This window comes from Sinocyclocheilus grahami, unplaced genomic scaffold (assembly GCF_001515645.1).
Source record: "Sinocyclocheilus grahami isolate Dianchi unplaced genomic scaffold, SAMN03320097.WGS_v1.1 scaffold288.1, whole genome shotgun sequence".
In the NCBI taxonomy this organism is placed as follows: Eukaryota; Metazoa; Chordata; class Actinopteri; order Cypriniformes; family Cyprinidae; genus Sinocyclocheilus; species Sinocyclocheilus grahami.
In genome coordinates, this window is record NW_015505467.1 from 1,420,160 (window position 1) to 1,432,051 (window position 11,892).

At 38.6% G+C, this 11,892-nt stretch overlaps 1 protein-coding gene across 3 annotated transcripts in view; it reads right to left on the reverse strand.

Annotated features, from left to right (window-relative positions):
* The window catches only part of fhip1aa (FHF complex subunit HOOK interacting protein 1Aa), a 24,391-nt gene that overhangs the window by 9,362 nt on the left and 3,137 nt on the right, over window positions 1-11,892 (reverse strand). The window contains exons 2-7 of one of the 3 annotated variants that reach the window (XM_016292581.1): window positions 7,134-7,262; window positions 5,484-5,691; window positions 3,166-3,840; window positions 1,963-2,121; window positions 1,422-1,508; window positions 1,156-1,323 (exon numbers count right to left, since the gene is read on the reverse strand). In XM_016292581.1, coding sequence (XP_016148067.1) covers window positions 1,156-1,323; window positions 1,422-1,508; window positions 1,963-2,121; window positions 3,166-3,840; window positions 5,484-5,588 — 1,194 coding nt within the window. In that variant the 5' untranslated portion in view covers window positions 5,589-5,691; window positions 7,134-7,262. Of the gene's footprint in view, window positions 1-1,155; window positions 1,324-1,421; window positions 1,509-1,962; window positions 2,122-3,165; window positions 3,841-5,483; window positions 5,692-7,129; window positions 7,263-11,892 lie in introns of all 3 variants that reach the window. The other 2 variants (XM_016292582.1, XM_016292583.1) reach the window with 2 other exon arrangements.

Below are 11,892 nucleotides of genomic sequence, written 5' to 3' on the forward strand. Positions count from 1 at the left end.
TGCCCCTCAGATGTTACAATGTGTTCCACCTACGGGGCATGTTGTCACATTTCACTTCCATTTTTTGAGGGTAAATAAAGAAAAACCTATACACTGTAATTATGAAACAAAGCGACATATTTGTACTAGACAAGTGTAAAATTACCGTGGATAAAAAAAATATATAAATATTCTGAACCCCATGTGGATTTACACAAACTGAGAAAGTCAGAAAGTGTTACTTTGTGCCCCGCTCTCCCCTAACTCTGTAAATAAATACAATATAAATTCACGTCTCGTGCACTTTAATGCCCTTTGAATGTAACGTGTACGTTCCCTTGGAACTGGAATCATGGCGGAATTTCATGTGAAGTCCACTTCGCAGGGCACTTATGGTCGAATAAGTCAACGCATGCATACTGCCTGAACAAGAAACCTCCTTACTGAAGTGAAAGTGTTGACTGGTGTCACTATCTCGCGAACTCGCCGGCGGATCTCCACCAAATTCGGGGGATCCCTTCAGCTCGAGGAGCCCTCTCGAAACGCCACCCTCCGCGCATCGGTAGCCCCCCGGGATCGCTAGATCGGTCGATGCCAGACCCCACATTATAACCACCCGTAACTCCCGAACCCCGGGGGCTATCAACGCGGCGGTGGTCTCATTCGAAAGAGGGCCTCGAGACGTACACTCGATTCGTGTTCAAGAGGGTTCCTCGAGCTGAAGAGAGCCCCCGAATTTGGTGCGGATCGGAGGCATATTCGCCGATACCGATATATCGGTGACAGGCTCTAATGTTTACACTTTGCTGGATATAGTGATAGGATTTGCAAGTGTGCAGAACTCTATGATTCTATAAGGTTGTGTAAACCAAAAACTCGAAATAAAAACACGGTGTAAATTGAAACCCGTGATGCTCTTCACAGTGCACACACATAAATATGCACAGAAGAGTTTAAAAGCAGTTGAACCATCCCTTTGATGTGGCCAAAAAGGAAAGTGAAACTGGCTCATTGTCTTCTGAAAACTAACCTAAACTTTTAACATTATCACAACATTAACAGTATTCCCCAATTTTATTTTGTATCACCCAGCACTAGTTCAGCACTGGCCTGTTCTCAAGTAAGTACTGCTTTTTTAATGTAATTGGCTGCCAGTCAGGATGAAATTGTGGTTACCTGAAAGGGAGTGTTGATGCGGCTGACTAGTGTGTCCAAAATGTGTACATTGTCATGGCGATGGAGCAGGATGAAGCTTAGGAAGGTGTGCAGCAATGCAGGTTCAGAAACGCTGCGTATGAAGAGGTCCAGATATGCTGTTGTGGTCATCACCTCTTCAAGTGTCAACTACAAAAAAAAAAAACATTTGAAAAAGTTGCTTAAAATCAAATCTTACTGATATCAGCTTTCAGATCTAGGAAGAAAACGGCTTATGGCCCACTAACCTTGTGTAATGCTGGTGCTAGAACAGGGACCAGAAAACCATTATGAATGTAGCCAACCAGCTGGTCTCTGATGGAAGGATGGGCCACCTACACACAAAGCAAAGCAAAAATTAAATGATTTCACACTGCCTAAATGTATTTTTACTTCCTTTCATCTACTGGGCATATAAAGATAAGGATACTACAATAATGTTTATTTATAGCTCAACCTTTGTCTCCTGACATAAGACGTCTAGAAGAACGTTTGCAAAACAAGCAGAGGAAGTTTGCATGTGATTGTAAAATGATACATTGTTTGCCATAAACCAGGGGTGTCCAATCCTGTTTCTGGAGGGACACTGTCCAGCAGAATTTAGCTATAGTCCAAATTAAACACACCTGAACAACCCAATTAAGGTCTTCAGGATCACCAGAAACATCCTGGCAGGTGTACAGGAGCTAAACTCTTTAAGAAAGTGGCCCTCTAGGAGCTGGACTGGACACGTCGTGCTATAGATAAAACACAAGTGCAGTAGAAATGAAGTAGCACTAGCACACACACCTGTATGACAGCATTGCAGAACTCCAAGGAGTTAAGAAATTGCACAAGAGCAGGCAGCTGCTGCCAGTCCTCACGGTGCAGACAGTGCCACTCTTCACTGGGTACATCTAACTTGGTAGGCAAAGATGAGTAAAGCCCACTCAGACCTGTAGCCAAAACCTATCAAAAAATAAATAAATAAAATTAACCAATTAATTCAAAATACACTTGTGAACACTTCAATAAAGACAATCATTATGTAATAGCACAACAATCTTTAGTTACATGCTTCCTGGCTTTATTCACTGGCAGATGAATGTTAGGTCAGAGAGGGCTGAGAGTGCATGTAAGGTTGAGAATCAGACTCTATTGAAGCTGAGGGTGATGTCATCTCAGTAAGAAGGGTACTCATCCATGGTGTAACAGATTATGCAATTATCTCTAATGACTTTACATAAGCACATACTGTGCTGCTGGATGCCCACGGTGGCACATATTTGAAAGGAAAATTTGATCATATTCAGAAACAATCCATGCATTCACTAAAGATTTAACCAGTTTAACTGTCCTGTTGGCTTCACTGACTGTGGATTTCATTTCAATTTCATAAACAGCCAGATAAGATTACTCAAAAGTGTTATTCGTGATCATTATAACTGGAGGCTATAAAAGTCATATTTCTTCAGGGTTTGCTAGTTCATATAATGATGATGATGTACATCAGTTGTACATTCAATTCCCGTTTAGTTTGTTCTGTCCCATTTAACATAAGTTGGTTTACTAAAGATTACATTTAGCAGTGTTATTAAATGTTTTTATTTTTTCAAAGATTAACTTCATGTAAACGCAATATGATGGCAAAGTAACCTAAATGTAAAAATAGGGCTAATAGGCATGCAAAATTAAATATCCAATATGAACCTATATAATGGTACCATATTAAAATACACTGGGATTCAATACAGTATTTTAAACAGGTGAAATGGGAATGTAAGTCAAATAGAAATTCTGTTTTATGCACTCAACACTTCAGAAAGCATCATGATCTATAAAGACTATTTAATTAGATAGTAATTTAAGCAATGCACAGCAATAAAGTAAGCCCAATGCTCCAGGAACTTTGGTAATCCAAGTACAGAATCCAAGTAGGTTGAAAAAAAAGAGAAAGATAAATAGAGAAAGAGTATAAATAAAAGAGGAAGATATACTATAATAGACTCATACCGGACAGAAATAGGTATTCTCTGCGATGTGTTTAGCCACAACATGGTTCTCAGCGGAAAGAGCCATGATAAGCAGAAGCGCATCTCTGGCCTGCTGTCCGACTGACCCTTCCCTGTGTATGAAAGGGATGAGTAGGGAGAAGATAAGGAAATTAGCAGCTCCTTGGTCCTCACTCGTATGGAAAAAAAGCTCCAGGACTGAAGGGTCTTTAGCCAGAACACAGCACAGCTGGTTCAGGAGCAGCACAAGCTCTGTCTCCACAGCAGAGGAGCTTGGACCCGATGGGGAGCCGGAGCAGGACGACAAGAGCATCATCAAAGGCTTGAGCACTGGTTTATGATGAAGTAATGGCTGCCTGGCTTGACCGATCAGCATCTCATACATCTTCAGTTGCTCTAATTTCATATCATCTGTGAACTCTCGCCTCAGGCTCCAGATAAACAGTCTCTCCAACACGTTCTCCATCACCACAAACTCCAGGATGGGCCCCATGGCTCCATTTTGACCACACTCCTCCTCCATGAGGAGGAAGAGCATGTGTTCTACATAGTTCTGCACAGCGCTGGCCTCATCGCCAGGGACTGGACCGAAACGGAAGCTGCCGAGTCCTCCACCCCCACCAAGACCACCAACATTACTGCGCAATGGGTCATGCTTCTCTAGAATCTTCACCACCTGAGAAAATGTCAAGAGATCAGAGGTCATTCACACTGGAGAGAATAGCCAAAGGGATTTTATCCCACTATAGCAAAACGTTTTCTCTTTACAGTATGAAGTCACTAAAAATTACTTTATAAATAACTTTCAAAAAATGTAAATACAAATATAAAAAAATAAAAACAAATGTAAAAAATAATAATTACAACAAAAATTTAATTATAAAAAATTAATAAATATTTACACTGGGCTATTGTGATGTAGTAGGAACGTATGTGACCCTGGACCACAAAACCAGTCATAAGGGTCAATTTTTTTTATTGAGATTTATACATCATCTGAAAGCTGAATAAATAAGCTTTCCATTGGTGTATAGTTTGTTTGGTTACAACTATTTGAAAATCTGGAATCTGAGGGTGCAAAAAAATCTAAATATTTAGAAAATCACCTTTAAAGTTTTCCCAATGAAGTTCTTAGCAATGCATATTACGAATCAAAAATTAAGTTTTGATATATTTATGGTAGGAAATGTACAAAATATCTTCATGGAACATGATCTTTACTTAATATCCTAATGATTTTTGGCATAAAAGAAAAATTTATAATTTTGACCCATACAATGTATTGTTGGCTATTGCTATAATATACCTGTGCTACTTATGACTGGTTTTGTGCTCCAGGATTACATATGATCTATTTCATGCAAATTAGTAACTGAAACAACTGCAACAATGAGCCCTCTGTCCTGGTGCTGATTTATTCCATCATGACAAAACTCCCAGTCAAGGGTGTATCAAACTGAGATTTGGTTATTACCAGAGCAGAAGGAATAACCTGAAGGCTCCAGGAAGAGGAAGTGCAAGCAAGGCCAAATGGCATATTGCTCTTAACAAAGTGTACCATTCATCAATGCAAACTAAGCAGGAAGGGTTGAAAGAGTGAAAGTGTTAACGGCATCTCAGATTTTTAGAATATTTTAGTACTTAGTTGGATAAGTTAAAAATAATACTAGTTTGCTTTCAGAAAACTATCCTAATTTCTGTCTTTAGAGTTTATCTAATGGCCTGAACTCATCTTCTGTACCCAAACAATGCCTCTATGTTCTGGAGCATTCTGCTGAATCAACAGAAGAGGTCCAGAGCCTTATTCACAATGTAACACCAATGGGATAGTCGGTTCTAGGGTCAGTTCAGGATTTTAAAAGCTTACAAAATGTACTTATTTTAATGATCAGAAACATAATATTTTATCATATATAATATGTAAATATATTTTATTTGTAAATTATTAGTTTGTTTCATAATTTATTTTTTTATATAAAATAAACTTCATACATAATAAACAGAAAATAACACTACTCATATAAGATTTGGTTTGTACACCTGAGGTGAAACAACACTTTTTGAAAGTTAATCTTTTCATTGAAAAACGAATTCATTTGAGGATGAGGAAAAAAAGTATATATATATCCACAACAAATAACAAGTATCAAGCAGGTTGTAAAGCAGGTAGTAACGGTTTATGTTAATTCCCCACAATGAGCATTGAGCAAGTTTTTCTATTTTGCCAACAGTAGTATCATGCATACTTTAAACAGTAGAGAAATGGCATTTAAAAACAGCACATGAGGAAAGATGATAATAGAAAAAAATATTACATACCTGTGCCCAGTGGTTTTTGAACACGATCATGCATGTTTCAGGGTCCACTCCTTTCGGGACCAGTGACTGGCCACCTCGAGTCCCATTGGCAACCATGGATGTCATTGTTGTGCTCTCACAGCAGGACTAAACCATCATGAGTGGTGGAGTGGATGCCGAATTCAACCAAACATGGAAAACTGCACGGTAGCATTTAGACACTGACAACCTGCATATAAACACAGAAAAGGCTGATTTAAAAAAAAAAAAAAAAAAGTATTAAAAAAATTAAGTGTACAGTCTAAATAAATCTGAACCGACAAGTATATAGTACATGTAAATAAAAGTATATATAAATAAATATCCTGTGAGAAGAAATACTGGCACAGAACAAACCAAGCACTAACAATAACATCAGAGAACAGTTAAGTTGCGGTCTGTTTTAAATGTGCATCACTATTTCAGAGGCTGTCTTGGCAACAGCACTGTGTCATCTTTAGAAAATCAAAGACTTTCAAGCTGGATTTGCTGCGATAATGTGGCTGCCTAAACATAATGCGAAAGAATGAACTCAGCTGCCATCACTTAAAGATGCTAATTAACAGCATGTGGATGTGAGCTTTGTGTGTTATGCAATATCATACAGTACATGTTGCATCTTATGTAATGCTTCCTAAAATAAAGAAATGTAGCAGTACTGCATAGCTTGCTCTCTACTGTATATGCAGAGCTATTTTTATCAAATCAATAAAGAGACCCACAGCCTTAAGCATTTAGATAACAGCTATTGGCTTAAACCAAATGTGTGTGCAAGCACCAGTGATTACAGATGGGTACAAAGATACTCTCGGTCTCCTCTCAAAAATGTGTGTGGGGAGTATAAGCTATAGTTTCTGTGGTGTGTGTGTTAAGTCTAAAGGATGAGCAAAGACAACAACAATGGCATTCTCCACAATCCATGAGGTCTGAAGGCTTGCTTTATCTGCGCGTTTAAAAAAGTCACACTTCGCAGAATGCTAAATAAAATAAAATACTAACACTACAATAAAAACATAACATAAAATGCAAATGTTATTTTCATTATTCTTTGTCTTAATAATAATAATAATAATAATAATAATGGTCAAAAGGTTTTAAGAGGTGTTCTCTATCTCAGCTTTAGCATGTATAAATCTCTACAACCAGGACCCTAAATGAGAAACACGTTGTGTTTCCATGTTTTATGGGGACATTCCATAGGCGTAATGGTTTTTTTACTGTACAAACTGTATTTTCTATCACCCTACACCTACCCCTCACAGGAAACTTTCTGCATTTTTAGATTTTCAAAAAACTTCATTCTGTATGATTTATAAGTTTGTTTCCTCATGGGCCCTCAAAAATTTCCCCACAAGGTCAAAATTTACTGGTATTAAAATCCTTCACACACACACACAAATTAATTTGCCATGTGAATCTTTACACAATACTGAACAGCCAATCAGTAGGCAGAAACTACTGACTGCGCCTGAATTTAGAGCGAATCACAGCAGTAGCTCAGTTTGAAACACAAATGTGACAGAAATAGAGATACATATGTTTTTGGTTACACGTGGGCCCGTTCACTCTCATTAAAACTCACTCGTTATCCAGAGGAAAGACCGTCAGAATGGATTTTGAATTCCTACCTACCTCATCCAGACCACTGCTGAAAGTTGCTGCTGGAGACACGGTATTTCGTATGGCAGAAAACATTTGCATCTTCAGAGGGCTCAGGAGCTCTTCTGAGACATGTAGATTGAGATCTAGTCAACACAGGTTCTGAAAAAAATGGGGGAAAAAATAGAACAGCTTAGCTGTTAATGAGAGCAGTGTGAGTGAGACGATGAGGGTCAGGAAATGACTAGATGGATCAGAGCAGTGACAAAGAGGTTTAGAATGGTACTGCAGCAGAGCGGGAATGAGAAGGAGGAAGACACGAGAAGAGGAGGTGGGAATTCAGAAACGCAGAGAGGGGGAGAAGGGGATAGAGAAAACTTCTGTCTGTGAAAACCTCCAAGTGAAACTGCAACAAATCTGAAATAAAGCTACTCTAAAACCTCGTTCAATAAAGGGACAGACACACAGAGCATGAAAATACTGATCCCATGAGCCACTGCAGCTAGAGGAATTGTGGTTAAACTGCTGCGAATACATTTTTCCTTGAAGGAGACCTTTGTCAAGACCAGCCCTGCAAATTTAAATATATATATTTTTTAAACTACATTTATAAATATAAAATGTATACATTTATGATATCAGAAAATATTTATAAAAAATAAAAAAAATTGCTGTCGTTTTGAACTTTCTATTCATCAAAGAATCCTTCAAAAAAATATTTGTCGGTCGGTCGGTCGCTTTGATGAATAAAAAGTTCAAAACGACAGCATTTATTTTAAAATCACAAAAATGTATACCGCTTTCCACACCATTAATTGATGCTTGAGCACCATATCAGTCCACCATATAAATCAGCATCTCAGAATGATTTCTGAAGAATCATGTGACACTGAAGACTGTAGTAACAGCTGCTTAAAATTCAGCTGTCATCACAAGAATAAATTACAAATGTAAAATATATCTCAAAAGATATTTCAACAGTTATTTTAAATTGTAATAATATACTGTTTTTATTGTATTTTTGATAAAATAAATGAAAATCTGGTGAGAATAACGAATTGACTTAATTATATATAGCCACTTTTTATATAACCACTCAATTATATAAAGTCACCCAAACTGTGTCAACACAGAAGGCTATTTTTTAATCATTCAATAAATAAAAAGTTATAAAAAAATAGAAAGATTAAAAAAAAAAAAATCTTCATATTGTCATACAAAAACTAAAATTGAATTTATACCCAAGAGGTGTGTAGTCATTAAAATTTGCCTGGTTCAGGGTTGCAAAGGGGTGGGAAATCTCTGCTAAATTTCTGGAAACTTTTCAAAATTTTTGGAAACGTTCCAGGACTTTTTGGAAACTTTCGGAAAGTTTCCAGAAGTTTACCAGAAATCTTCTGCTCCTTTGCAACCCTAGCTCACTTAAATTTGCTGTAGATCATTATCATGAAGTTATGATGCCTTGAAACTTTCCTTACATGAAGCCTTCATACAAAACCACTGTCAGTTGAATCATTGATTGGGAAGCCAGGCAGCCGTCTTGGATTTCAGACACATACTGCAGCTGTGCATAACTGCAAACAATGTACCAGTGTGTATCCATGACTGGTGGACAAGTGCATCAACTGTTAAGCATATGAACCTGGCAATTCAGTAGCATTATGGACTTTTACTGAGCGATCCAGTTGACTAGACACAAAAAACATTCAACGATATGGTCTGAATGCTGTGAGTAAAAGGAGCTTCAGATAAAACATTTTAAGATCACTTAATGTACTGCAACAAAGGCAGCATTCGTTGCCAGATCTGACCGCAATGCCTGGACTCAAAAATATCTGAGGAGGTCTAGATGAATTGCGCTCACAGGAAATGGCCAGGGTAAGTGTTCGGTTATCAGAAAAATGTGACCCAAATTACGCATATGCTCATTAATCAGTGTGAGAGGGGTGGACAGAGAAAACCTCTGGAGAGGAAACTACACTGGATTCTTGATCTTGTTCTACTTCTTCAAAGAGATCAGTGGAGATACTGGGACAAATCTGGGACAGGGCCTTTCTACAGATGTTAGGGAAATGACTTTCCTGACTGAGCAGCACAGATGTCTTATCTGGGTGCATGAGAATGAAGTCACCCATGAGCACACTGGATCTGTGTTTACCTGAGAGTAACCACACTCATCCAATTAAGCTCATTTAGTTAATTATGTTAATTCAATACTTGCTGCTACCTGAGAAATTACAAACCTCAGCAAGAATATTTATGGTAAAGATACAGTATTATTTAAAAAGACAGTCTCACAACACATCTCCATTATGGCCTGTTTAGAACTGAGAAGCTGATTTTTATCTGCGCACCAATGCTTGTAACATCATATAAAGTAGGCCTGAAATTACGTCACCCTTTAAATGTCACGTCACACCATTGAAAAACCAGTTCCATGTGTTTGGAGTCACACCAAAACTCACAGGGCCTCATAAGTGCGCCTGTTCACACACATCAAAAAAATCCAAACAGTTTTCAAAGTTTAACGACTGAGAAAAGGTAAGAGTTTCCTTTCTTTTTTTTTACAAGGTCTTTAGAAAGTAATGTGATACTGGTCAGGGCTGGACTATTTGCTTGGAGTCCCTTTGTGATTGACTCTCCTTTGAGAATGGGTTGGGTTTCACGCCCTGCAAGCCAAAGGGAGTGTCCTTGGAGCATGCTGAAATATGGCTAGCCAGTCAGTCCCACCTTATCACAGGGCTGTCATAACTTGTGTTGGAAATTGTTCTCTGTGCAGTCATCCTCTAGCACTTGCCCAGCACATTCCACACCATATGTCCTACTGCCATATGTCAGATCAGTAGCTCAGAACTTTCATTTGAAGCAAGGTTGAAATGAGGTCAGTTAAATTAACAGCAGCATTTCTTTCTTTTTTTTTTACAGAAAAATTAATTATGGACTCTTTAAAGTCATTACATTTCGACTTTATGGTTAAAAAAGATAAAGCAAAACTATTGTGGCCTCATTAAGGCAAACAAAGGAACAGAAGTCAGGTGTTTGCCTTCCGCAACAAAGCGAAAGGCTTTGTGTGAGAAATACTGAAGGCTTTTTGCACTAAAACTAAAAGCAGTTTTATGCTATAAAGTGAGATGCACCATCATGGGAGTTGCCATGCTGAGATCACATGACATGACCATGCAATCGAGTTCTCAAAAATATTCTTAAACAACATATATATAATCAAAAAGCCCAATTCAACAACATAATCTAGAGTGATGGTATGGATCCACATGAGCGTGATTCACCAGTACAAATTGAAGGGAGTGTGATTACAAAATAAAATGTATGAACAAGCAGTGCCTGCTGGAGAGAAACTGCGACAACCCACTGCTCCCAAGCTACAGATCAAGAATAAACACCAAAACATCAGCCAGCTGTGTACCTGCATGAACCACAGAGAGCAGAAATTTGTTGGGATTGACCTATGACAAGAGAGAGGGGGGGAAACTGGGAGGGGGGGGGGGGGTTGACAAGGGGAATTTACTGGGAGTCCTGGTGCCCATGGTGACTGGGTGACGCGAGGGCTATCACAGTGACAGAGTCTACTGAAAAATTTACAACAGATGCAAAGAGGAGATGATTACAGCGTCAAGTACTGGTTCTGGTTTAGGTCCCAATTTCTGACCTGATGGTGAACGTACACATGAAAACATTTTTTTGCTACATCTGTCCCTGACAAAGAATTAAGATCTTCAAATGAATGCTTTTGACATTTATGCCAAAAGGCAGCAAATAACCTAGAACCTTATCATAATTTTATGGCCTGTGATGTTTTACTGTATGCATGCAAACGTGCAGTATGTTTATACTATACACTCAGTTCCCTACCCAGCGTTCAAAGCACCTGATCTGCATAAATATTACACACCACCTGTCTCCATCCTGATTGGTGGAACTGCACACGCCTAGAGGGAACTTGGGACCAGTAACTATGGAGATATTCGCAATCCTAATGGTGGTACTAACAAACAGGGAAGCGTGTTGGGAAAACAACGGGTTTACATAATGCAAGAACCTATGCAAATATGGTATGCCTGCATGTTTCCATACTAAAACATGGTTTGTGTTTATATTATGTTTACGGAGTTTGTCCACACTTACAAGCAGTACAAAATTATCCTGAGAAACTGAACATCTATGGCACAAAAGAAGGCAATCCTTCCCACAGAAATAAGCTTTCTAAAGGGAGAGGGTTTTATGGAGCTGCCTGTTACACTGAGATAAAGCAAAACTATTGTGGCCTCATTAAGGCAAACAAAGGAACAGAAGTCAGGTGTTTGCCTTCCGCAACAAAGCGAAAGGCTTTGTGTGAGAAATACTGAAGGCTTTTTGCACTAAAACTAAAAGCAGTTTTATGCTATAAAGTGAGATGCACCATCATGGGAGTTGCCATGCTGAGATCACATGACATGACCATGCAATCGAGTTCTCAAAAATATTCTTAAACAACATATATATAATCAAAAAGCCCAATTCAACAACATAATCTAGAGTGATGGTATGGATCCACATGAGCGTGATTCACCAGTACAAATTGAAGGGAGTGTGATTACAAAATAAAATGTATGAACAAGCAGTGCCTGCTGGAGAGAAACTGCGACAACCCACTGCTCCCAAGCTACAGATCAAGAATAAACACCAAAACATCAGCCAGCTGTGTACCTGCATGAACCACAGAGAGCAGAAATTTGTTGGGATTGACCTATGACAAGAGAGAGGGGGGGAAACTGGGAGGGGGGGGGGGGGTGGG